The sequence below is a fragment of the Paralichthys olivaceus genome, chromosome 14 (assembly GCF_024713975.1).
Source record: "Paralichthys olivaceus isolate ysfri-2021 chromosome 14, ASM2471397v2, whole genome shotgun sequence".
Lineage (NCBI taxonomy): Eukaryota > Metazoa > Chordata > Actinopteri > Pleuronectiformes > Paralichthyidae > Paralichthys > Paralichthys olivaceus.
Genome location: NC_091106.1, coordinates 12,928,791 through 12,956,456, shown reverse-complemented (window position 1 = coordinate 12,956,456; position 27,666 = coordinate 12,928,791). Strand labels below are relative to the sequence as shown.

The window sequence follows — 27,666 nt, the reverse complement described above, 5'->3', positions numbered from 1 at the left end:
TAAAAACTAACAAAAAAACGATTTTTAAAAACGAGCTCTACTAGTTTCAATCCTAAAAAGTCTTTAACATTTGACCTATCTACAGAGTTGTTTCAGCCACAGTTGCCATTGTATTCAATAAAAGAGAGTGGCTTTAATCCTGGAGTGTAATTAAGTCAGATACACAGAGGAGAGCACCCTTCATGTACAATCTATGAGACCTTCCAGTCTATGAGACCTTCATGTAGTCCATGAGACCTTCATATAGTCCATGTACCTTCATATAGTCTATGAGACCTTCCAGTCTATGAGACCTTCCAGTCTATGAGACCTTCATGTACAGTCTATGAGACCTTCATATAGTCCATGAGACCTTCATGTACAGTCTATGAGACCTTCATGTACAGTCTATGAGACCTTCATGTACAGTCTATGAGACCTTCATATAGTCCATGAGACCTTCATGTACAGTCTATGAGACCTTCATGTACAGTCTATGAGACCTTCATGTACAGTCTATGAGACCTTCATATAGTCTATGAGACCTTCATATAGTCTATGAGACCTTCATGTACAGTCTATGAGACCTTCATGTACAGTCCATGAGACCACCACAGCGCAGTGTGGCGCCGTCTCCTCTCACTCAATAGAACTACAAACATACGTGGTCTACGTAACCTTTCACCCTCGCTGCGTCACTCTGCGTCATTTTGCCGGGAATGTGCGACCCACGTTTCCTCGTGCCGGCTCGGTGTGTGTTGAACGTGTGTGTGAGTCGTCGTCACTGTTCATTCTGAAAGCAGCGGAGCCGGGGCAGAGGAGTACACTGGCAAGATGGCGGCGCGGTGGGGAGCAGGCGAGGAGACTTTAACTGCCTGCAACGTGGAGTTCTTCTCCATGGACACACTAGACGAGGTAAATGACGAGTTGTGTGGTTTATTCTCTACAACGTAACCCCACTGTTAGCAAATGTGTGCGTTTGTTTCTGAGTAGCAGGGCAGCGCGTGTTGTGTGTACGCGTGGAAAAGTGACACGTGGATGCAACCGTGGTCTCACGAGTGAAACTTATAGTAAAAGTACACAACGTTTCGTGTGCTAGCAGCCACACAACTCTCTTGATGTGTACGTATAACACAACACGTAAGGCTACATTATATTACATGGTGGTTTTGTAGCAGTGTGGTAATGCTAGCTGGTGACTCGGTGTAGCAGGACTCAACCGCCGACGCAGGTTTCCTCCCTTTCAAAATAAGCACACATTAAAACTAGTGATGTGACAGTTGTGTATTTTTACTGCTGGTCGATCTGGCATGTGCATCAGTTGTGTGATCCTTCAGTGCAACGCTCATTTAAGATGTATCGGTGCGTGTATGTGCTAAATGGTACGCTGTGTCCTAGCCATCGATTCATTCATAACACGTGGTAACCAACACTGCGACATGCTAGTACTCCATCAGTCAGTGCTTCAATACAGATGAGTACTTAGTTACTGTGCTGAACAGTGTATAGGGGCTTTTTTGTGGAACAGTTCCGTCCATTGGTGTAGTTTATAGGCTTCATGCCAGCACGTTGCAGTACTGTGTCATCAGTGTCTCAGTGGTGATGCACACGTTCAGTCATTCTGCTATTTTATTTTATATCCACACAACTAATTCTGTCACACACGTCACTCTGCAGCACCATGCTAACCTTTCATTCAAAACCTGTGTGTCCTCATGTGGTTCAGTCGTGGAGGATCACATGTTGGATTCCCTCACACATGCGCAGCAGAGACTCAGTTTAATCACTGCACATGCACTCCGTCACCGGGGTTTGTCAGTAGGCGTCGTTATCTTTTGTTGGTCTAACTTTTAGGGTCACTGCTGTGGATTTAAAATGGGGGTCTCTTTGGTTTGTGATTGTAAAAATACATGACATGTGGTGGGGATGAGGACCCTGGTGGGGTTTGTTGTAGTGCAACACGTGGGCACGGTGGCCTCCCAGTGGACGGGGTGAGGCCAGGATCAAACATGTCTGCGTGTAGACAGCAACACGTGGGTCACTATGAAAGGCCTCTGCGTTTTCAGAGGAAATAACAAAATGTTGTCATTTATCTTATGATGGTCTTCTGAGCTTGAGCTAGTGCTGTGCATGTATTTGACTTGAATCAGAAGTTATTAGAGACTTCAGCTGTTTAATGTTTATTTATTAGACAATTTAAGACTTTAACTCTACATTCCATGATTATGTGATTCTGTGTATTTTACGTTATATATAATGTATGCTTATATTAAGTAAGACTGTGTATTGGAGTATGTCCAGTACATACGTGCTCTGGTGTATATTTCTGTAAATGCCACTGGGTTTTTGTTTTCTTCTTCAAGCTGGAACTAAAAGCATGCTCTCTCTGCTGCCCTGTGGGGTTTCCTTTCCTGACTCTCATTTTCAAGGCCCTGACACTTATTCTTTGCTCCAACAACCAGATAAATAAGTTGGGTTGCCCTACTTTTGTAAGACTTTTGCACAAAGTGACATTTTCTTATAAAAGGCCAGTTTTGAAAGTTGACTTTACCTTGACAGATTTTGTTTATCTATTTGTTGTGTGGCTAAACCTAGAAATATCCTTCAATTGATTTTATTAATTTCATTGTAACCCCAAAAAACAATTTTACAGAAATATGCATTCTAGGAACAAATAGGGAGAAGGAACAAGAAATATCTCATGAATCGTCCCCAACTTATATTTTATAGAAATGCAGATAGCCATCAATTTTTTGATTTCCCTTTTTATAAATCAATTAAACTCATAAATCAATAGTATCATCAAACCATAAATATTACTAAATAACTTCATACATTTTCTGTCTCATGGGGCTTAACAAGGTGCCATATCTTCTGTCCTTAACCCTCAGCAATATTAAGGAAAAACTACCAAAAAACCCTATTAACAGACAAAGAACATATAAACCCTAACTCAAAATAACAAGTTAAGCTTGTAAATATGCGCTTCCTATAGGTTTAAGTTGTTAAAAATGGTCACATATGACTGAAGCAGTGGGCATTTGTCAGATTCTTGGGAAAGTCTACTGGCTGTTTCTAATGATTAAACTTTACTTGCCACAATCATGAACTCGTGGGTGGCTGCCTGCAGATAGTTTTTGCCTGAATCACATTTTCAACGGGTTTCCCCCCCCCCCTCTCTCCTCCAGACTCCAGGGCTGAGCTCTGGAGAAACTCTGGAAGCCCTTCAAAGCTGCTTAGACCCCTGCATCCTTTCAATCTTTGAGGACACACCAACAATAGAGGTAAGAGCTTCAGTAAACTAAGAGATATATAATGTTTATGCCCTGTGCGGTTGTATGTTTACACTCCCTGAGGTTCTGGCTTTGACCTAATTTTGATGTTTTTTATTTAGACCAAAGGACTGGATGAGGAGAGTGAAGCCACGCTGCTAACCGCGCTGACGGAGATCCTCGACAATGTTGACGATGAGAACCTGTCTCCGTTTGACACACTGCCTGACTCAGACCTGCTGTCAGGTCAGAAGGGCAGGGAACACTCTCCGGTTAGTGTCCAGCTGTCGTACATAACTCTCAAAGTGTCTCACTGAGTCCTGCTCTAGACATCACCCTTCTGGCCTCTGAGTTCAGGACAGAGAGAGTGAAGTGGGGTAGAAGGACAACCTGCTGACTTCTGTGGATATAAATATACTTCTTGTTTACTTTGTAAAAGTAAAATGTACCCCTAAAGTCAATGCGTATGAAATGTCCTCATGGTTTTTTATTCTTCAACTTTCCAGCTCAGGAGGTTGCTGTGTTTGTCCCGTTCCCCTCCTGAAAAAGATGCATTTTGTGGTGTAAGACCCACATCAACTGGAAAGGTACGTTTGCACAATAATCAGTTGGTGTGTAAACTAATACAAGTGACAGAATTCAGAGTTTGACTGGATTTTTTTTTCTTTTCTGCATCCAGAGCCTCCCAAGGATACAGGCAGACTCTCTACAGAGGAGTGATGGGGAGGAAGAGGACGATGGCTCCCTCAGTCTGAGCCCAATGGGACATGTTTCATCTCCTGACAATGACTTGTTAGCCTGGGGAGATGCAACCCTCCCACTTCCTGTCACGTTTGAACAGGATGGTGAAGATGGCGTTTCACTTAGCCTGGGAGACCTGGTCAGACACATGCACCCATACTGTATGGCCATTTGTGTCGAGAATGACGACGGGGAACAGATGTTGCCTGAAGGAGGCATCTTATTCGAGGTTGTGGATCAGGGGGAAAACGGTGAACCCATATTGGCCATCCCTGACATGGAACTCCCGGTGTCTTTGCCGCTTAAACAGCAATTTTCAGAAAATGAGCAGAAACTTGCAGATGAAGAGGTGGACTCTGACAGTTCGGAGCATATAGTCATTGATGATGATGATGATGAAGATGTAATTGTCAGCGAGACTCCAGTGAAAGTTGCAGCCACTGCAACACCAGACCTATGTTCAAATGTGAAAGATGAGACAATCGTAGAGAGACAGAAGGAAGAGGTTAGAGAGAGAAGCTCTTCCAGGAGAAAAAAGAAAAAGAAATCTAAGAAAGAAAGCCAACCAGAGCCTGTGGAAGGAAGAGTTCTCAGGAGTGGTACGGTGAGAAAACCGGCACAGGAAGTACCAGGGAAGCCTCATAGAAGATCAGTCAAAGAAGAGAAGAAATGCAAAGTCTCAAAGGTTCCTGTTGCCTCGACTCCAGCTTCTTCTTCTTCCGCTGTAAAACCTAAGAAACTAAACCAATGCAAAACTGAAACACAAACAGTTATCACCACTACAACACTATTGCCTGAAAGAAGGGTGCAAGTTCCCTCATGTGCTTCACCCACACAGGCTCTGTTAAAGGATGGCCCAAGAACGAGTCAGCCAAGCTGTTCACCCACAGAAGTGAGCTCCCAGCAGCCCGATGGATCCCCCGAAAAACAGGCGGACCCAGCCCCCGAGAAGCTGGAAGACTCATCAGCAGCTCCCTCTGCTGTCCCTGTCACTCTGTCCTCAGTGAGCCCAGCAGCTGCTCCTAGTCCCACCACACCTGAGATGACGGGACCTGTTTGTGAAGCCCTCCCTCTTGTGGCCACAGCAGTCCCAGAGCCGAAACCCAAATCACTTAGCCTAGCGGAGTATCGGCGACTCCGACAGCAGAAGAAACCAGCACCGGTGGAAAAGAAAGACAACAACAGCACCAAGTGGCCCAGCCTCCCCGAGCTTCCTAAAGAGCTTCCCCCAATTCCCTGCCTGCCCGACCCCACCCCCAAGGATCCTCGACGCCCCATCCCCCAGGTAACCAAGGAGGTGGAGGAGGTCAAACCTGCCTGGCAGCCACGGGGACCAGCGGCACCTCCCACCCCTGAGGCACTACTGGTGCCACCAGCCTACATGATTGCTTCATCCAGCAGAGTTTCCACTGCTACTCCTGTTCCTAAACCCCAGCAAACCCCTGAACCTTCCAAACCTTCTCTACCTGAACAGCCTCCAGCTGCTGTCCCTAATTCAGTGAAGGATTTATCCACACATCAAAGTACTGTTGTTCAACCTGCAGCACCTCAGAGTTCTGGGCCTCCAGCATCTTTGAATCAGCCCAATCCGCTCATGTCATCAGCAGATGGGAAATGTTCTCCTGCGCTTTCATTAGGAAATAGTGGAGTCGATGAAAAGACCCAAACTCAGCTTGACTCTCAAAAGTCTGTTGAGCTCACTAAAACCACTACAGAGTCAATCAAACCCACTACTGCCCCCGGTGTCCCGCAGAAGACCACTGTTGTTTTCCAAAAGGTGCCTGACGTCACCAATGCCACCACATCGAACAGCCCCATCACAGCTGATATTAAATCATCCAGACCAACGGACTGTGGCACCCAGGTCTGCTCTTCTCCAGCTGCTCATCCTTTAGACTCTCGGAGTCTAAAGGCAGAACCTGTTGTGCTTAAAATAAAAGAGAAGCCCTCTACAGCAGTGAAGCCCCAAAAGGCAAAGAACCCTACACAGGAGCTGATTGAGGCTTTCACCAGTGAGATAGGTGAGCATAAAGATGACTGCTTGTCTTGATTGTTAGAAACTAGCTGATAGTATTTACCATTTTATGTCTGTGTTTTTTGATGTAAGCCGTGTTACATGTTCATGTGGACGAATATTTGGACATTTGCATTATCACATACAGCCTGATAATTTCAGGAAAATGTCCAAAGTTCAGTGCATGTCTGAAAACGGCTCAAGTGATATACATAATTAAATTGCCATGTCGGTGTCATCTCTGCTGCTCTGGAGCTCTAGCCAGCACTGTATCTGATCCAGTAGTGGGCTAATTTGCATTAAAAAAAAAAAAAAAATGCTGTACCTGCTGTTAGTGCAGTGAAATTATATATATTATATATAATGTACAGTGATGGTACTGTAAAAATATATCTTGCGCTTGTCTGTTTTCAAGAATGTTACATGTAGTCGTCTGATGCCATTGTAATTGAACGTGTACCATTTACTATCGGTCTTATTTATGACTATCTTTGGTCTGCGTGAATGTAAACGCAACATCTGTGTGTATAATTCATAATGTGATGATCTTTGTGTAGGAATTGAAGCTGCTGATCTGACCAGCTTACTGGAGCAGTTTGAGGAAACCCAAGGTAATCAATAATGGCAGATTAATTTTTTTACTGTGATTAAATAAGTGCTCGGTTCAGTCCATGTATAACAATATTCAACGGTGTAATTTTTTGTCATGCCTAATTTATGGCTTGAGAGTGGGTCAGAAAGTTTTGTGGCAAGCTAAATGTAGTCGCACTATCCATTTTCATGATTTCGTGACAGCAGGGAGTGGAATATATGGCAGCAGCCCAACCTTTGGTAACAGCACTGGGTTAGTGGGTAGAAGGAGTTTGATTTCACAGGCTATTGGTGCTTAATTAAAGAGCTCCACTGGTCACAACAAATACACTGATTTTGAGCATATTCATGAGATCCGTCATCAGTGAATTTAGATCATTAGCTGATAGCATGTGCACGGTCTGCCTCAGAGTTTATAGTCCAACAGAAGTGTCCTACAGTAATGATGCCAGGCTGTTCTTATGGACTCAAAGCTTATCTGACCCTCCTGGAGAGGTGTGTTTAACACAATTGTAGGGCACTTCATAATGGCAGATTTCTTTTTGGTCTACTGCAACATTTTCCCTTTTTAAGAGCTGGCTGCTGTGTGTGGGGCGGAGAAGCTGCTTTGTGCTCCTGCCTGCTCAGCTGCTGGAATTTTGCCCTGTCCGCAAATCCATTTAACTCTCCCCCTGCTGTCTTTGTTTGGGCTGATGTACAAGCCCCAACTCGAACAAGTGCTTGTACTTCCCGTTCTATCGCTCGTGTCAGATGCATTTATGAACCACAATAATAATACACTGACCATTTAATGAAATTCATCTGTAAATACACTGAAATAAATGTGATATTCATGACAGTTATACCCACACAGTATCGAGTTTGTTGGTTGTTGGTGTTGCCCTCTCCCTCTCTTCTGTTATTTATTCCTTGTCCCCTTTCTCTTCAGCCAAAGAGGAGCAATGTGTGCCGGAGGTCTCTGGTAGAGCAGCAGCTGTAGGAAACTCAAGGTGAGTTACCCTACAGCCCTCAAGCTGCTCTGTGTGACTGATGGGGCAACGGTTTCTCTGGAAACACCCAGGGCGTGTGAAAACTGTTTGCAGTGTGTTTGTGTTTGAGTGTGTGGCGGTGAATTTTGCCGAGACCTACCGTAAAACCCCAACTGTTGTCTGCCCACAGTGATGGTCTACTCAGGTCTGAATTTTTGCAACCTATTAAGTTAGTTTTTTTGTGCCTAGACAGGACTGGTGTCTAAAGACAAACTGAGGTGAGCGCTGCACTGTTTACCAGCGATATGCTAACACACTCCTGTGCTTACTTTGCAGTTTTGAGTTGGCTCCAGAGAAAAGGGTTGTGGAGCGAGTGAGAGCAAATGACCTCTTAAGTACTGCAGGTAATTCAGCATGTTATCTTTTGGCTTCAGAATCAGTCCATTAAGGTAAATCATTCAAATAGACGCATTTCCTTTAGTCCTGCCCTTGTATGGATGCAGCACTTCCAGTATTAAACTAGCACAGTCATTAGAAATGCTACATTTTGATAAGACATTTGCACACATGGCCCTTTGCACAGATGTTTGGTATAATTGTTTTGCACTTTCTTTCTCCTTTGCCCCAGCTCTGACTCCCCCAGCCACTCCTCCCCACCAGATGTGGAAACCTCTGGCCCCTTTGGCCCTGCTGGGGAAGAGCAAAGCGGCTGAAGCATGCAAGTCGAGCCCCTCAAAGATTATCCAGATAGAGGCTCGGCCTCTGCCCTCATTCAAGTCGCGCAGTAAACCCACTCCCGCTGCCGCCACTGTCGACCCTGACGTGGCGTGCATGGACCACGACTATTGCCTCCCCAACAAAGGCACTTCTGCTGGAGAGCCAGGCAGACGCTGGAATGTCAAACCGCAATCGTTCATCACTATTAAACCCATCATGCAAGCCACTACAGCCATCGCACAGACAATGCCAGCTGCCCTGGCACAGTCTGTCCCGTCTACGACGAACCCTAAGATCACAACCAGAACTCAAGATTTCCCACTGACGGATGACCTGGATCACAGCTCCGTTCTGGAAACTCCTGAAGCTTCTCCTGCTCGGCAGGAGAATGATACTTCTGTTAAAGGAGGAAGCCCCAGCAGAGGGCCTTTCAGGAGGACCTACCGTCGCCATGCTGACTCTCGCACACCCAGCCCCCCATCTAGCCCCAAAGAGAGGACCGGAGGCCGGTCTAGAAAGAGAAGATCCCGCCGTTCTCCCAGCCCTATGTCCAGTGGTTCAGAGTCAGACTCTCATTCCTCTAGATCTCGGTCTAGATCACGTGGTCCATCTAAGAAAAGGTTTGTCTCCCGGTCGAAACATCTTGTTGGTACAGTATTTTAATACTGATTTCTAGGTTTTGTAAGTTTACAAATTTTCCTCTCTTGCATTCCTTTTTCTTCATTTAGGTATCGTCCCCGTAACTCTGAGAGCAGTTCCAGCTCTTCATCCTGTTCCTCATCCCGGTCCTCTTGCTCTGCGTCCCGCTCCCCTCCCAGGAGGAGACAGTATTCGTATTCCTCGTCTCATTCTGGCTCATGGAGTCGTTCCAGGTCACGGTCTCGGTCTCGATCACCTCAGAGACGAGCACAGTGGAGTAGGAGCACGCCATGGTGCAGGTACAGTTTATAAATCATGCTCCTCTAGGGGCTAGTCCTCATATACAAATACTTTTGACATGTAGTTAAAAAATGATTTCATCTTGTTTTCCTCAGTCCCTCATATGCACCCAGCTACGGTCCCAGCACGAAGGTGAATGTGGAGCAGGTGAAGAGATGCAAGGAGAAAGCCATTGTATGTTAATTTTACCCTGAGTACACATGTATAAGCAAATTCTAGTATTGTTAAATTAGATTATCTGATTGACTTTTTTATTATTATTTTTCTCAGGAGGAACGCCGGGTTGTTTACGTTGGTCGAATCCGTGGTTCGATGACCCAAAAAGAACTTAAAGAGCGCTTCTCTTACTTTGGTGAAATCGAAGACTGCACCTTGCACTTTAGAGACCACGGGTACGAAGATGAACACATCATACATTTCTCTTCAGCGTTTATCAAGGGTTGCTGTCATCTTATGAGCTAGTTGCACTGTCTTTGAACCTTCTGGGTCTCATCCATGACCTCTTTGGCCAAGCTACAGTGCTATAGCAAAGGCTTGTTTATAACTGGGGCGTCCTGGCAACACCTCCAGGTTGCTCTTTTAAAAACAAGTGACAGCTCAAGACTGAACAAGGCTTGTTCATGATTTTTAATTGGACAAATAGACTAATATTGTTTATCTTTCACAGGGACAATTATGGCTTTGTGACTTACTATGATACCAAGCATGCCTTCACGGCCATTGAAAATGGGAGCAAGCTGCGCAAACCTGACGAGCTGCCGTTCGATCTGTGTTTTGGCGGAAGGAGACAGTTCTGCAAAAGCAACTATGCTGACTTGGGTGAGGCACAGCTTCAAATCGACAGACAGCAGAGATGTTCCTGTAGCTCCTTCCCAGAGCCATGTTAATCCATTCAAACAGTATCGATGTGCTTTGCACAAGATTAAAGTTATTGGCTGCAGTTCGTCCTGATTGTGTTTTCACCACAAACTAAATGCCACTGAGAGCCGTGGTACTTTGTGAAGTGCTGCCAATAATTCAAAAACTTGGCAGATCACATGGTCGCTGTTGGATGATCACACGACAGGAAGACAGCAGTCTGTTTTTCATGGCTGTTAAAGCTTATAGCTTATACTACACGAGAGACCCGGGTCATTTTGTTTGTGTTGATTAAATAATGTGGAGGTTTTATTGACCCGATCGTACACCGCGCACACACTACACATGATGGGTTTTTAAATTTTGTTTCTGATATATCACAGCCACATTTGACGTGGATTATTAGAAAGTGAGATAAGATTTAACAAATAGCTGTTTTACACCATAATTCTTGGTATAAGGTATTTTTTTTTAAACACTGGGAAACCCACTAAAGTGGATTAACTAATTTCCCATTGCCAGTAAGGAGTTTGCCTTTCAGTTTTTGGAGACTGGTGAGTCATGGTCGACGTCACAAATTAATCAGAAACAGAGGTTCTCACCTCGTTCGTCTTTTCATATCTGCATTTTGCATCATACGAAGAAAATTTGTTGCATGAGATCTACATGATATTTTAAAAAAAACATAAGTACACAAACATTCATGGCTGTTTACACACCACCGCAAGGAAGTTCTATGCCATTCATAATGTCAAATTGGAAAAAGGTGTAAAAGAAATAAACAGGAAGAAATTGGTGCCTTCACCTCGTTTTTTCCATCACGGCCGAATGCAGCAGGAGCAAATCAAACACCTGTTGTCTTAAGTAATTTGACCTGTTAGTAAAAGCCGATTGTATCCATTCCATTGCAGACAAAAGCAAGATGAATGGGCTTAACATAAAAATGTAGAAATTAATCAGAAAAATGTAGTTGACATGAACTGGATTGGGAGGATTTGTATACAACACATTGTGACATTATAAATCCTGACTTCCAGCAATATTTTGATGATAGTCGACCCCAAATGCTGCAAGTGCTGTTGTCCTTGTCCCTTTATTTGTACATGATGGTGACTTTCTCTCTTTCTCTTTTCAGATTCGAGTAGAGAGTACGATCCATTGCCTGTGAAGGGCAAGTTTCAGGCACTAGACTTTGACACTTTACTGAAGCAGGCCAAGCAGAATCAGAAGAGGTAGCAGGAGGCCTGCAGCAGGAAGCCGCTGACACTTACCTCAGAGCCAACAGCTGGCTCCTCATCTGCGACACTGTCTTTACATTTTAGTTGTTGCATTAGTTTATTTTTTTGTTTTGTTTTTGTTTCTGCAAGCTAACACCTTCTATTGAAGTGAAGATTTGTAATGAAAAGTAGGAAAAGAAGTCCAAAAAAAAAACTAAGTGAAATAAAATAATTTTTTTAAAATTTTATTTAAATGTAAAATCAGATTTGATTGTATGGACAGATGATGGTTTTTAAAAAAGGGTGAAAATAAGTGGAATGGAGCTACGTAGTTCCTGGGAAAGGATGTAATACATTTAAATGTACTACAAACCTCAATTAAAAAATGAGAAACAAAAACATGTTTGTGGGTTTTTTGTCTAACATCTTTTTGAAACATAAGTTTTGTCATTTTTCACATAAGAAACAGGCATTAACTTGAATGGCACTCAGCACATACCCCAGGACCAACAGTCTCATAATGAATCAACTTGCACTATATGAAAAATAGTGATGATGTTGGGGGGGACATGTCTGTTGTTTTTGTGGAAGGTTGTTAACAAATTAACCAACCTACTAACAAATAGATTGGGGTGAAAACCCAACTTCATAGGTGGAGAAAATGACGGCTGAATTTGGGTGTTTGGCTTCAGGGTTCTAACGGTGTTTTGTGTTTTTCTCTCATGGCAAACTGACCCATCATAGCAGGAAACAGCTGATTTATTTATAAAGTACATTTAATACTCAGATGTAGAATCACGGTCATGTGAAGGGAAAAATATATATTCAAGCAGAAAGGGTAGAATCTGTATATACAATTTGAAATGTGTTTAAGGACTAACAGATAATGCAAATAAAATAGATTGAAATAAAAGACAAATGGAATCAAATGCAATGATGGTGCAAGTGAAACACATGTCATAGACAATAGCTTGTTTTTAGTGAGTGTCCCCCTATGCAATGACGGTTGGCTGACATGCAAAACACCAGGTCGCTGTGAGTAGCTCACCTAAAAAGAATGCAGTCATTATTTCACCTTTGCTCTCCTGCTGTGACGAATGTCTGACAAACAACACCAGCTTCCATCAACTGAAGCACACTGGTCTTCTACTGGGCCGATGATCACTAAACTTGGAGCTATGGAGGAACCCTGTACAAGTATAACTGGATGTGCATATCCTGCTTGTTTGGAACAAAGCACGAGCACCTTGCTGACACAGAGACAAAGACTCGGGTCACAACAACAGAGGAGCAGCCCCCCCCCCCTGTTTGAAAGTGGGGTTGGATCTCAGCTGCATAACTATGATGAACTGGAATCCCAAGTTATTAGAAAGCAATGGAGATGTTCAACACAGAAGCACAGAGCAGCGAGTTTCCTGATGTGCTGCAAGAAATCAAATGTATGAACAATCATGACCACGTCTTTACGTTAACACAAAGTATTGCTCTTATTTACCAGAAATAAACCAAACAGCATCTTCTCTCTCGCGTTTAAACCGCGTGTCTCCTTCCTTATTCACATTTATACGGGTGCAGGTGTTGTCATGTTGGGTGAGAGGTCGACCTGGTGTGAGCAGCTTTTGCGGGGTTATTAAAACACGTGATTTAACCCCTCAGAACTTTCTCCGGAGGCTGATGTGCGCAGATGTGTCTCGCGGTGTTGTCCATCTTTTACGCGCGCTGACATCTTTGTAGTGTTTTGTCACGCAGATCCAGTCCTGACTGGTTTGAGCTGGTCTCCTGCGCACGCGCACTGGGTGTAAACAGGAAGACACGACAGGACAAACCTAGGAGACCGAGCAGACGATGATCGCAGAAAAACCCACCAGCGTTTTGTTTTTATAGAAACATTAACTACGACATGTTTTGGCACACGCTCGCTAACTGCAATTCTGTTCACGTTTCCCGGAAGCAGCCGTTAAAGTTTGGACATTTTTGATAGACTCGTTAATAGCGCACGCGAGCTAACGCCGACAAGACAGCGACGCGATTTCTTTCCTCCAGGTTGTCTCCGGCTTCACTAAACCTTAAACAGCGCCACTGTCTCCGTGTAACTCGGTGGCTCCACACCGAGCGTGTTCGAAAGCAATGGTGCAGAAAGAGAAGACGCTGGAGGCGCCTCCGGTGGACGCAGAGCCGAGCCCCAGCCCCGTCTCCGGTGAGGTTTGTGCCGAGGCCCCCGGTCCGGTGGAGGAGCCCGGCATCGGAGTGGAGTCGACGGACCACAGGAAATTCATAAGCGGGGTCGTGGAAGGTAAATGTGGCAGTGTGGAGCTACAGCAGTCAGGTGGGAGCGGGTCAGGTTCTGCTGCCTTTAGGCAACGAGCTGCTGCAGTGATGGGGAATGATGGTGATCAGTGGATTCAGCTGCAAGTTCCTGTAAAATCACCAGATAGAAATCAATCATGAATCACCTCAGTGATGAGGAGCAGTTGGACAATACAGTATAATTCCCATCAATAGCAGTATAATACAGTTCACATAATGAATTAGTAAAGTATGAATGAAGTGTTTCTGAGACTCTGCTCATATAGAAGAGTTTTAAATCACAACCTTCACCCAGGAGCAAAAATCTCTCTATGAACTTCAATGAAATAAAATGATGATGAGTATTGTGATAAATCTTAATATCATTTTTGGCATCATCTTCCAGCCATAGTCGCAATTCTGCCTGGTTAATTGTTTATGTAAAAAAAAAAAGTAGTTTTTACACTGAACTCAAATCAGGTATTGCTACGTTACATCTGCATTAATACAAAGAACAGTTGTTTTTTTGCTTTCAAATCAAATATTTTGTATGTATGGCTTTGATTCTGGTTTAAAAAGAACTTACAAATATTGTCTGGACCTCTAGTGAATTTAATTTGTAATATGTTTTTCCATTCAGGCTCAACAGTACAATGAAAAGTGTTGGATGAGAGGAACAGGTCATCTCAGCATATGAGCAATGCCATGGTAGAAAATGAAATAGAACAAAACAGAAAGTCAAATACAAAATATACATATGAGTGTGAGGATGCAAATGGAGAGACCCAAGTAGTAAGTGTAAAACCAAAGTGACAAGTGCATACCTCCAGCCCAAACCCAGGAGCAAGTTGGTTATAGCAGTGAAACAGCTCAGTATGCACAGGAAGTGGTCGTTGATTGTCAGCACTGAAAACTGCATAAAATACTGAATGTTTTGTTTCCTGATGCAGGCTTTTATGGTCGACCATGGACGATGGAACAGAGGAAAGAGTTGTTCAGAAGGTATGGTGAAATATGGGCCCTAATGAGTGATGTCAACATTTACTCTGTCACATCCAGATGTTTTAAGTTGTTATATTTGATATTTCACAGGCAGCAGAAATGGGGACTGAACACATACCTCTATGCACCCAAAGATGACTACAAACACAGGATGTTCTGGAGAGAGCTGTACTCAGTGGAAGAAGCAGGTGAATGTCCACAACAGATCTTTGCATCAAATGCCTGATTATCTAAGTTAAAGAACAGTCAGTATATTCCATATTTTAAAATGTGACATGCACAAGAACGAACCCAGTGAGTGACTTTCCCCCACTGTCTTGTAGAGCAACTCATGACGTTAATTGGTGCTGCTAAGGAGCATGCGATAGAGTTCATCTATGCCATTTCTCCTGGACTGGACATCACCTTCTCCAATCAGAAGGAGGTTACTGCACTCAAGAGGAAGCTTGATCAGGTATTGCAATAAATGTAACAACTCAATAAATAACCTCAAGAGTTCAGTGTACCTAACCCTTTCCTTTCCCCAACTGCAGGTTTCTCACTTTGGCTGCAAGTCATTTGCCTTACTTTTCGATGATATCGACCACAACATGTGCCCGGCTGACAAAGAAGTGTTCAGCTCATTTGCACACGCTCAGCTTTCCATTACCAATGAAATCTACCAGTACCTGGGAGAGCCCGAAACCTTCCTCTTCTGTCCCACAGGTACTTCACAATTTATCTCTGAATCCTGTGCTCATGTTAAAAATCTGTTTGGTCCACTTATTTATTCATTCTTTGTTTGTTTTTGTGCCTCGGAATACAGAGTACTGTGGAACTTTCTGCTACCCAAATGTCTCTCAGTCCCCCTACCTCCACACAGTAGGAGAGAAGCTGCTGCCTGGTATTGACGTCCTGTGGACAGGTGAGTCTGAAGGGCAGTTTGTACTTCAACATGGAATCAGCACCATAGGTAGGGCTTAGCCAAAAAGGCTACTGTAAACACTATTAACGCCTAATTCAAAATGATCCATTTAGTGTAGTTTGCCTTTGTAGTACACATTGCCAACTAGTATTTCAGGAGTGTTATAGTACAAAAATGTATATGTAGAAAAGCTCACAACCGTTAAGACTATATTGATCGTATGGAGGCATATTAACAAGGCTTAACACAGTTTCCTGTCAACTAACACCATTACTACTGTTGAGCATACCGTAACACATGTCGAGGAAGTAGATGAAATGGCTAACTGAGATATGTTTTCTGTTCCGAAGGCCCCAAGGTTGTGTCCAAAGATATTACAGTGGAGTCAATAGAGGAGGTGTCAAAAATCCTCAAAAGGGCGCCTGTGATCTGGGACAACATTCACGCTAATGACTATGACCAGAAGAGGCTTTTCTTGGGTCCATACAAGGGCCGCTCAACAGAGCTCATCCCCAGACTGAAGGGAGTACTCACCAATCCCAACTGCGAGTTTGAGTCCAACTTTGTAGCGATCCACACTCTGGCCACCTGGTACAAGTCTAACATGAACGGGGTGCGCAAGGATGTTGTCATGAGTAAGTATGAGCCCATAAATGTACTAATTTGTAACAACAGTGTGATGTTGCAGGTCTTCATTTCTGTGTTTGTTTCTCCATCCTGCCCTTCACCAGCTGACGGTGAGGACAGCACAGTGTCCATCCAGATCAAGTTAGAGAATGAAGGCAGCGATGAAGAACTGGAGACAGACATGCTCTACAGTCCACAGCTCGCTCTTAAACTGGCTCTAACAGAATGGCTCGGGGAATTCGGTGTGCCTCATCAATACAACAGTACGACCCCTTTATAAGATGAAATATGCTTGTAGCTTCAAATTATATGTATTTGTTGGACTAAAAGAAACAATGCAGTGACTTTGTACTCTGTCTTTCAGGCCGACAGGTGCCGCAGAGTGGTGCCAAAAGCACAGTTATAGACGTGTCCTCCATGGCTGCGCCATCTCTCTGTTCCTCCACTACCGTCACAACTGTGTTCCAGCAGCCCATCATGTCTCCAGCCATGCCGCCTCTCTGTCTGGATCCACTCTCACATCCCTTGGCAAAAAGACCTCAGGAGGAAGAGGAGGTGAGGAACATTATTGTTACCATTAGACAAACCTGTAGCACTTATATTACCCAAACAATTGCATGCTTCTGTTATGCTTCATGCTTCTTGTTTATGTGGATCGAGTGTCATTTATGCAGTGATTTGAAATTCACTTCCTGTCTTAAAACCATGTTTATTAGAGAAGACAGTGCCTGTATTTGGTTCTACAAGTATTTTTTTGGCACTTGTGCAGGTGGAGGTGGAGAAGAAGGATTCAGATGAGGAGCCCATGGAGATGGTGGTTGAGAAGCAGGATGATCCGGAGCCAGAAGCTGAAGCAGACCCTGAGGAGAAGCATGTTGGTCCTATTTTGGCCGAGAAGATGGCAGAGGACCTGAAGCCCATGGATACAGACAAGGAGAGCCTGTCAGAGTCAAAATCCCCTGAAGAGTCTCTCCAGGAAGACTCTGGAAGTGATATTGCCCCTATGCAGACAGACGATCAGCTCAAACAGATGCCACAAGCATTTGTGAGTTTCTTTTTTTCTTCACCTGTCTGAAATGGAAGACAAAAATAAGTTAGAATTCCCTACAAAGTTATATTAACGCTGCGTGCATGTGTCTTTAGGATGTGTTTGTGCCTGGGCCCAATGAGAAGCCCTTGTTCACAGCAGAGCCTCTCACAATTGAAGACCTGAGCTTACTGGCAGAGCTCTTCTACTTGCCTTACGAACACGGATCCAAGGCCATGCAGATGTTAAAGGAATTCAACTGGCTCCGAGCCAACAGCAGCGTCGTCAGCGTGAACTGTAAGAGGAAGGAAAGTGAAAAGGTGGGTTCATACGTTGGAGTAAGCACATGAACTGAGTAAGAGGAATCTGAAAAGACTAGTTCATCATTAACTGAACTTCCTTGTGATATTTGCTGAAAACAAAATGGTGGATGTGTATTACCCATACTGCCCATTGGGTGGTGTGGTTATGACAGGAGATGGAGTGTGCTGGCGCCACTGAGCATTGTGTTCTCTGCTTTTCGTCAGCCCTTTCTCTGAAGATATATTTGCGTGTCACAGTCAGAAAAGTTCAGATGTTATATATTGTAGATGTCACGTCACAATTGTCATCACAACCTGGGCCACTTAAATAAAACCAAACTAAGGCACACCAGTGGTTTTTGTGAAAGTGTCTGCTGCACAGAAACAAATATTACAAACCAAAATGAGTAAGTGTTGTCAACATTATATCTTTACATTTCCATGAACTGTTTGACAGGTAGCAGAATGGCAGACAAGAGCAGAGGCGTTTGAGGAGATGTGCTGCTCCGTCATGCAGATGTTCACACGTCTGTCCAACTCCGCCAACCGCACCATCCTGTACGACCTCTACCCTTACATCTGGGACATCAAGAGCATCATTTCTATGGTCAAGTCTTTTGTCCAGTGGCTAGGTATGTATGAGGGCAACCATAAAGTGCTTACTTTTAGAACACAGTAGAATAGCAGTAGTCTGATCTGAAGTCAGGGAGTCCTGACCTTTTCAATTTTAAAATCATACACATACACACAATGATATTTTTAAAGACATTTCAAATTATTAAAAACAAAAAACACTTGATTGATCATTTAGCTGCATGGATTGTGTTGCAGTCCAGTGCTATGTAGTGACGCGAGGCAAATTTATACGACACACATGTTGCACAGTCTGCTTAACAGATAATGATAATAATAATATTACAGATGAAAGACTTATAGAAATGCAGCTGATTTTGGCCAACAGGGTGAGAATCCAAGTAGTGGCTAATAGAAACCTCCGGTCAAATGCGTCACTTCTTTAATAGTCATGGTTCTATTTAGTAAGTTTTGATTGTTTTCTCTTTTTATTTTTTTATTTTGTCTGACTGAATGCCGCTTGCACTGCCAGCATCGTCCTCATTTACTCCATAACAAGCTGCACCATGTTAGCGATATCTAAACTGGGTCCCAGTGGCAAAGGTCCCAGCAGGGTTACTGCTGCTTGCTGTGTATCCAGTAACATCACTGCTGCATTCCCACACAGACACTGCTTCCATATCTCTGTCTGTGGGGATGGGCGCCAGGGGGGGCGCCCCCACCCCCCTCCTCCATGCCCTAGTGCGCACGCGAGCTTGGAGAGCAAGTTGACTGACTGACTGTGGAAGGCCATTCTGGTGCATAAACTGAATCAGAAGTTTCTGAATTTGTCTTCTCTGCTGGTTTTAACACAATCCATATGGATATTTTACAGGAGACTCTGTGTTGTTGCCTCAGTAAGTCGTCTATAAATTGAGGCTGTGAAATCATTTTAATAATAACCCATTGAATTATTCACTCAAACTGTATCAGGGTGTGATCCATCTACTTGTAAAAGCAAGGATAATCTTTCTCTCTGGCCTTGTCCAGACCTGGTATCAACATCTGTCCTGAGAGATCCGATCACAAGGGGACAGCTTTGTGATCAGATCGCACTCCCCCTGCTCTATATTCAAATAAACACATCCATTTGTGTTCACGAACACCAAATAATGTTGTTTTTATCCAGTTTTATTTTACAGACGTGTCCCAGGTAAATATTTGTGTGTCGGTGGGAAGAGAAAGAGCAGGGTCCCTAGAGACTGAATGAATGAATGTGTACAGCTATGAAGAAAATATTTATTTGATTTAAGCAAAGTATCAATCTGTGCTGGTCAGTGGTAACGGTAGATATTATATTGGGGGCTACAATCAAATCAACATATGGTCAGAGGACATCAGCTGAGTAGGCGGTCCTTTATGTGTGGCCCAGGACGCATTTGTGTTCACACATTGAGAGGAATGTGACCACATGCGTCCCAGACCACCTGCAAATGTGTTGGATCGCATTTGGGTGCGTTCACGCCTTTACTTTGCGCTAACCTCTTGTGATTGGATCACTCAGGACGAATGTTAATACCAGGTCTGAACGGGGTCTCTCACTTTCTCCCTCTCCCTTCACCTCCCTCTTTCTTTCACTCTACTTGATGGTGCACAGTGATGCAGTTTGAGTGACATTCAGCCCTGTGATCACATCTCCATCTTATTCTTGGAGTGTTGTTTTGACTAGTCCAAAGCACCAGCATGGCCTGTAGGTTACTCCCTGTAATACAGTTTCATTCACAGGTTTCTGTCCGACTATGGTAAAGCTGAGGACTGTAGCTCACAGTACACAGCAGGCAGCATACCCACACTGGCACAACCACATGAAAGATCCACACTACTGGAGAAAAACTTCAGTAAATTGAGTGTATAAATAGAAAGTCATATTCTTCTTAACAAGGGGAGTATTGTTAAGTACCTAACTGCTGACTTCTGTTGTTGCTATTAGCAGGTTTTTGCATCAGTCCCCACGTTTTCCCCTTTATAGAAGCTGTGCAGCCGGCAATTAGTCACAACCTCCCTGGTTATTGTACTGAGAACACTTACTAATAACTTTCTACTGTTTTCTCCCTTCACCATGTACAGATGGAAGAATCCACAGTACAAGTTTCTACTGCTATTGGATCGACAGTAGCCGATGTATGCACAGTGCAGGCGTTGTCTCTTTCTTTTGTTCATGTTAGAGAATTTATTTTATTTATTTTTTCTTTAAATAGATCTTTAAATGTAAAAGATTTGATTTGGAGGAAAGGAAGCAGCCCTCTGGATGAAGTCACATTTTGGGCAGCGATTTTTAGCTTTGAAGTGTTAACTCCCAAATTTCTCCCTTTGGCAGCTTCTCTCTAACTTGTTTTTTTGTTTCTGTCAGTAGGCCCATAGATATGGCTCAGACCAGCCCAATGCACAAACTCAAGGGAATTTATGCTTGACTTTGAAATCTTATCAGGGCACATGATCCTCACACTACACGGGGATGTATTTCTGACTGCGTAGCCACAGTCTGTGATAACATACATGCAGATTGTACCGTGCAACAGGTAGAGATGCATGTTTTCTGCAGAGCTGGGATTGTGTTAAAACAATGCAGTCTGAATAGATCATTGGGGTGGATGCAAACCACTTAGAGATCATTCTTTTGTCCAGTTTGGGGTTTTCAGTTTGGGGTGAGCAAGTTCACAGTTCCCTCCTGTGGGTGCATCTGCGTGCTGGACTGAGTCAGGTCGACAGAGGAATTGTTTAGCGATATAGTGAAGTTCATATGTGAGGCAGTGTTGGATGTCCTGCCCGCGCGCTGCATTTGTCTGGTCACATGACAGGAGTCCTCGTCAACCAGGGTTAGAGCAGCATCAAAACTGTATTTGAACTCTATGAGCCCTGAGTGCTTATATATATATATTTATATACTGCTATTTATATGCTTTGTCCCTTCTACATATTCCATGATGTTTGGTTTCTCTGTGGCTTTAACAGAAAGCCAGGAGGCCTTTTAACTCAGGGATGGCTCACACTACCATTCCCTCTCGCTCCATCTCCCTGGTTCGACGACTCTGTCATATGACGAGGCAGATAAAATGAGAATGTGACTTCACACGGGGTGCTGGGATCAGTGGGGTGACGGCAGCTGAAGCTTACCTTTGTAGTCGATAGGCAGTGTGGGTTTTGTTTCTGAAGGTCAATATAATATTTATGAAGCCTGTCATCTTATCAAATAACTATAACACCTAGGGGGCTGATCTGCACTCAATTCTCTTCTCTCTTCAGTTTTTGGAGAGTGTGCGTGCATGAAAAAAAACGTATCCCTAAAGATCTACATACCGCGTTCTGTGGAACAGTTTGAATAGTTAGCGAAGGTCTTATTTTGTAACGTTTTTTAAAATTATTAATATCTCGAATCCGATTCCACCTTGCAAACAAGTAAGCTTTAGTTGCTCGAGCCCCATTTTATCAAAAATATTTCCTCTGAATAAAATTCCAAAATTAGGCCCTTTTTATTTTTTAATGAGTAAACCAAAATAGATTTATTTATATGGATCATGCTATTAGATACATATGACCCCATCTCCCCGCTCCCTTCATCTGTGTCAGAGAGCCCCATCTTGTGGTAACAATGTCCGCTTGGCTCTGCTCCTAACAGGGTGTCGTAGTCAGTCCTCAGCACAATTCCTTAGAGGAGACCAAGAGCCCTGGGCCTTTAGGGGAGGTCTAGCAGGAGAGTTCCAGGTATCTAATGCACTGAATGTACAGCTATGGAAAAAAAGAGTGTTGTGAGCAAAAAAGGCGATGGTTATATGTGCAGAGGTATGAAGGGCTTTGGTCTGTCGAAGGTGAGCTGATAAGAACGGGTCGGGCTTCATAACAACGAGGTTCCTTCCCTTTCACCTGTTCTCAAAACACATTCATGTCCTTGTTTTACTTGGGCTATGTATATATTTATAGTGAGTGTAAGGGGGATTGGTGCCCTGATACCCGTCCTGACAAAAACAGGTTACAGTCGGTTTGGCCTTTTCTGATTGATTAATTTCAGTTTCTTTCAGCAACTGCCCAAGGAGATGCTGCTTTTCCCTAGCGCACGCAGCGCAAGCGAGCATGGCTAGGTTTTTATTTTCATGACATCTCATTTCTTTGCAGGAAAGCACAGCGCACAATATTCCAAGCCAACCCTTTGCAAGCGCACGCGCCAGCATCGCAGCGCCAGCGAGTACGCAAGCATGTTTGTAACGGGAAAACTCCATGATCAAACGCGGCTGTCCAGCACTAAAGTCAAACCTCCGTCCTTGGAGAGTAGCAACACTCATGATAGCAACTGATCTGCTACTGAATGACTCAGTTAGCTCACATTTAATTTGCCTCTTTGGTTTTTTTCCTGGAGTTCTCTCTGCCTCTCTGCGCCAGCATCATTATTTTTCTCAACAGGAGGGTCCTGCGCAGCGAAATATTGTGATGCCTTATAAAAGGGAAAGAAGCATCTCCTTCAGCCAGTAAAACCTTAGTCAGACCAAAATACCACCCTTGTCTTATTATATTTGAAAAGCAAATAATGTCTGTGCTTGTTGTGTTATGTTCCTTTAGCCAATTGAGAAAGATGTGATGTTTGCTCTCGTTGTCCACTGTCAGATCAACAAGGAACTTCAGTTAATATAATTATGATCTTATTGTTTTATTACATGTGTCGTTCCAGAGTGCTTTGCTCTCCTCTATAGTTCCTTTTGGTTTGACAGTGGCTCAGCTGCAGCAAATGCACAGTGAGGCATTCAGCCAAAGCAGCACAGCACCTCGTCTCAGTGAAACTGAACCTGTTTCTTTTGATGCCCACAGAGATTGTTGCCAATAGATGGGGCAAACGATCTTTTCTACCAACCACCACCTTCAATGCCAACCTCCAAAATCTATTCCATAAGGCCCTACTTTCCCAAGGATGAGGTAAGATGTTTGTGCATTTTAGGCATGTCCTCGTGCACCTTGCGGTATTTCGTCCTTAAGTGCCAACAATTACTGCACATTAATAATGTTTATGAATGTATGGCAGCGGAAATTATGTTGGCTAGTTGCAAGTATTCCCAGCAGGCCTGGCCTACTTAAAGCTGGGAATGCTGTGTCCCACAATGTAATCCTCCACTGTGCTGTAAATGAATATATGTGCTGAATGTAAAGACAGCTTCAGACTTTTTACTTCTAACATTTCTTTATGCATATTGAGTTTCTCTGTGGCATTTTTTTTTGTCAACTCATCCCCGATAATAACGGCTGTATTGGTCCTTCTTTTTGCAGGGTTCTGTTTATAAAATCTGCAAAGAAATGTACTGTGAAGGGACGGAGGAGGCTCCTTTCTCCGATGACGATCCAGACCTCATAGGAGACAGGTAACACATGGAGATGTATTTGTCTCAGCCGTGACTAACGACTGAATGCAAATCAACATGGCTGACAATACCCTTTTCAGACATGACCCGTGGGTAAAATCCGGAGAATTGGCTACGGAGTTTACCCACAGTCTGTCTTTCACACATGAACATCACAGCGGGTGGTTTTCTACACAGTCGCGTTCACAACAGCAACAAATCCTCAGTATTATTCAGGCGAGAGGTGGTGCAGCCGGAGGCATTAAGCGACGTATTAACTCTGCTGCGGCGATCACGTGATTTTCTTGTCAACACACAGACACTGCTGTTGGCTCTTTTCATTACAAACTCTTGACATCTTCGTCTGTGTGTGTGTTTCCTCACAGGTTAGTGGGAGGTCTCCTGACACTGAGTTCAGACTACGGCTTTGTGCTCGAGGACGATGAAGGGATCTGCGGCTATGCTCTCGGTACAGTGGATGTCCAGCCCTTCATCAAGAAATGCAAGTTGAACTGGATTCCATTCATGCAAGATAAATACCACAAACCTGACTGCCAGAAGGACCTCACAGAGGCTGAGGTAGGTTCTTAATCCATCTCTCCTAGTATCGTTAATTCCCCCCGGGTGACAGGCAGCAGTGTGTCCTATCGTTGAATTTCACTGGACCACCTTTGCTCTCTCTGTCGTCGCTGCAGAAGATGATGCTGAGTTTCCACGAAGAGGAGGAGGGTCTTCCAGACTCTTTTCTCTCCAACTTCCCCTCTCTCATCAAGGTTGACATTCACGCCAAGGTGACAGACCCCAGTGTGGCCAAAAGCATGATGGGGTGTCTTCTATCTTCTCTTAAAGCCAATGGTAGGTGTCTGAAGTTTTGACAACAATGGTCTGTGTTTCTTGTATTAACTACAGAAAGAACTTATTGTATTAGTTTTATTAGGAACACAGTGTTAGAATATTCTATCTGATGAACTGTGAAAATGAGACCAGAGTCCAAAACAACAAGCTTGTTACTGAGCTGAGTTTTCATAGCACATAGTTAATCCCTGTTATGGTAAGAAGCTTCTATTTAAGACCATATGTTTAGACATTCTGTTTGTATCATGAACCCAATGAACTGAAAAAAAGTTATTATGTGTCTCAATGGTTACATTTAACACAGTAAAAACATAAACATAGTACAACATTGTACTCAGGCAACAATTTATCCCATAGAAATAATAAATAATGTTCATGTAGCAAGTAAATGAAAGCAAAGTACAAAAATAAACCTGAAACTTTCAAAGCACCGACCAAAATAACTTTCTCTTCCTTGTGTCATTGGCACTGGTTCATTACTGGTCAGGGACACAGAAGATTATTGTCAGCTGAACACCACGTTCACCCAAACTTGTTTTTGTTTGACTTGTTTTCTTTTGTTCACTCCCAGGGTCCCAAGGTGCTTTCTGTAAGGTCCGTCAGACTGACAAGAGAATGTTGGACTTCTATAGTAAGCTGGGGTGCTTTGAAGTGGCTAAAATGGACGGCTTTCCAAAAGACATCATCATCATGGGACGCAGCTTATGAAGAGTCCCCCCTGCTCCAGTAAAAGACAGAGAGAGCAAGTCAACACGGCTTAAACATGTTTGCTACCTTCGTGAGAAAAACTCCCATGATGATTTTATACTACATTACCATCTGGGCGAGCCCCGGGAGACCTCTTTTTAGGATTTGTGTACTGGAGCACAGCAGTCGCACACAAATTCCCCTGTGCTCCCCTCAGATGCTGGATTCAGCAGATATGAAGCCAAAAGGTTGAGGAGTGATCCGTAGTCAGTTGATTTGAGCCGACATAGAAGAGTGGGGCTCTAGCATTGATTTCTGGGGTCCCACCTCATATACCTCCAGGAGACAGGAAGCGATAACTGCAAGCCTTTTTTTCTGATTTAATCTAGTCGCCATTACATGGATATCGCCCGTGTGCTCGGACGCAAAGAGTCTGTATCTGAAATGGAGGGTGGAGAGCTGTGAAATGAGGGCGGCCTGTATCTCAGGTAGTGTCTCACTACCCCCACGTCCTGCTTTCCCAGCTTTGACGCAGAGAATAGCACAGCTGTCGATATAAGTAGGACACCTTTATACAGAATGTGAGGTGCTATGTGAGAGTTTGCCTTCTTTCATCAACACATCATCATGTTTCCAATTCCTCCACCAAAGCCTATTAGTGGCTTATTTCTAACAAAACGTGGTGATGCTTAGTCTGCAGACGTGAAGGGTAGAGAATTGTAGTTTTGGGGGTTTGCGATTGAAGAACGTCACAGACCAGTAAAGTATTTGTTGAGACTGTGAAAGCCTCATGGGAGACCCTCTGAATTTGCTTTCTTGCAGTAGTAGACATTTGGAAAACAACATAAAAGCTTCTACAAGTTTACAGACCTGGTTCTTGGCCTGTTTTTGTTCAGCGCTTTGCTTTTGGCCATGTTTTTTTTTTATTTTTATCATTCAGCTGTTTATTGCTTATTTCCCCTTTGAGCTGTTATTGCCTTTTGGTTCATTGCCTTTGGATTTTAGGTTTATATTGCAAGACCTCCAGTGTCTTCTGTAGAGAGGCTGTCAAACACACGGTTTAGTTTGGACATGGCTTGTTGCTGAAATTCCAGACACACAGCCCGATCGTCTCTTCCTTAGTTTTGTCTGACCAGATCCCAAACTTGGTCACAGACATCGTCCAGTAAACCTAAGCTGACTGACAAGGTTTATACTGGCAGAGGAAGCTCTGGCGAGCTTAGTCGCGTTAACTTATGTATAATGATGCATTTACTATATGTAAAATTTTTAAGTTTTGTATTTCATAAGTTTGTGTAAGAAGTTAAAATGTTCTTATTTACTTGTATTTTTAGTTCATCTGCGTTCCTCTTCTGCCTGAAAAAAATCGACATTTTTCTGATAGCAGTACCCAGTGTGACCAAAATCCTGATATTTTAATCTGCTATTAAAAACATTTTTCAACAGTTTACTTTAAAATGACATGAGGTGAAATAGTCAAAGGAATTAAAAAATCACAGAGGCTTGAAGCTCCTGCTGTCCTAAAGCAGCTGACTTCTCCATAACCACTAAATCTGCAGTTTCTAGATCACCATCATTAATGATCAGTTTACACTGTCGTGTGTCATCCGTCTTCCCTGCTTTGTTTCCAACATCACACATTCTCAAATGAATGTCCTCAGTCGAGCCTCGGCGAGTACAGCCCTCACTGAGGTTCTTAAATCTTGTCACCAAAGTGGCACTGGCTCCCGCACTGTTGAAATTTAGCTGTGGGAGTATGAAGCAGAATTCCTGGGCCTTTTACGACGTGTCCGTTGAATGTTTCATATTGTGACGCATTTCCCATTTTGTTTTTTGTAAAACTATCTAAGTTGATTAAATAAAAAAAGCACTTTGACCATAGATAGGAGTGTTCTGTTGGTTACCTGAGGATCATCAGTTGCTCTTAAGTAGCTGCCTGCCAATGTGATGTTTTATACTGTGTACATTCATCATGTGCATGAGGTGTATTGGGTTTGCCGTGGCATTAGATTGACCTCATCTTATGCTACAAAGAGGAAGAAGCATGCCACTCACCTCTATGAGCATAATACTGTAGAATATAGACAGTCTGTTGACACTGTCAATCATAAAGTGTTATTATTTTGTATATCCTTATATGGACTGTGGCTGGCATTTTGTTTTTCTTGAAGGAACATGTTACATCACAATGTTTGTACATCCGTCCTAACTGGCTTCTCTTTTTTTTCCGGAAGATGTGAAACTCACTAACAGATCTGATGTTCGTCCCCTGAAACAACAGCAGAACGTTCATGCTTGTTTTAAATTTTGCAGTTTTTTCCGACGCTCTAGCTTTCTCCTCTGGCAACCAGGTTTGATAGAAAATGGGCTGTGACTGAGAGAAAGGGCTCCAATTGTACATTTTCATTTCCTGAGTTTTGGGTGTCATAAAAGTGTCAGTTTACCAATGTAAAATTTGTATGTAAGATACATAAGATTAAAAAGTAATAAACCATGATATGTTACTTTGCTGCTTTGTGTTTCCTGTGTTGCTTTACAACGTGTTTTAAATCTGCTACTCGTGTTTTTGTTCCAACAAAGAAAGGTTACGCTTGTGCACACACAGAAACATTCAACTGTTGCTGCAGATATTCTTCAGCTGGGCCAGAGGATCCTCAGGTCTTTAACAATACTGAAGTTATAGTAATAGAGGATTATCTAATATAACTATATATATATAATTACTATATATATATTATAATATATAT

At 43.3% G+C, this 27,666-nt stretch overlaps 2 protein-coding genes and 1 non-coding gene across 4 annotated transcripts; all 3 read left to right on the top strand.

Annotated features, from left to right (window-relative positions):
• Positions 1-681: 681 nt before the first annotated feature.
• On the top strand, positions 682-11,695 carry pprc1 (PPARG related coactivator 1). Its single transcript, XM_020091912.2, has 14 exons — positions 682-894; positions 3,168-3,263; positions 3,374-3,523; positions 3,758-3,838; positions 3,931-6,013; positions 6,564-6,617; positions 7,526-7,586; positions 7,902-7,969; positions 8,194-8,902; positions 9,011-9,220; positions 9,317-9,395; positions 9,492-9,613; positions 9,889-10,040; positions 11,215-11,695. The coding sequence occupies exons 1-14, from the start codon at positions 814-816 to the stop codon at positions 11,313-11,315; spliced, it is 4,047 nt and encodes a 1,348-aa protein (XP_019947471.2). The 5' UTR covers positions 682-813; the 3' UTR covers positions 11,316-11,695.
• Positions 9,684-9,819, top strand: LOC138413720 (small nucleolar RNA SNORA50). Its single transcript, XR_011246146.1, has one exon. It is a non-coding gene; the product is annotated as a small nucleolar RNA SNORA50 (small nucleolar RNA).
• A 1,390-nt stretch (positions 11,696-13,085) lies between the features above and the next one.
• On the top strand, positions 13,086-27,423 carry oga (O-GlcNAcase). Of its 2 annotated transcripts, XM_020094069.2 has the most exons (19): positions 13,086-13,589; positions 14,533-14,584; positions 14,675-14,772; positions 14,908-15,038; positions 15,118-15,289; positions 15,390-15,488; positions 15,839-16,123; positions 16,220-16,378; positions 16,480-16,670; positions 16,885-17,160; positions 17,259-17,462; positions 17,902-18,076; positions 20,124-20,177; positions 21,673-21,758; positions 22,854-22,958; positions 23,307-23,398; positions 23,764-23,956; positions 24,073-24,232; positions 24,804-27,423. In XM_020094069.2, the coding sequence occupies exons 1-19, from the start codon at positions 13,424-13,426 to the stop codon at positions 24,938-24,940; spliced, it is 2,835 nt and encodes a 944-aa protein (XP_019949628.1). In that variant the 5' UTR covers positions 13,086-13,423; the 3' UTR covers positions 24,941-27,423. The 2 variants fall into 2 exon arrangements, with proteins under 2 accessions (XP_019949628.1, XP_019949637.1); XM_020094078.2 differs by lacking the exon at positions 20,124-20,177.
• The last annotated feature ends 243 nt before the right edge of the window (positions 27,424-27,666 follow it).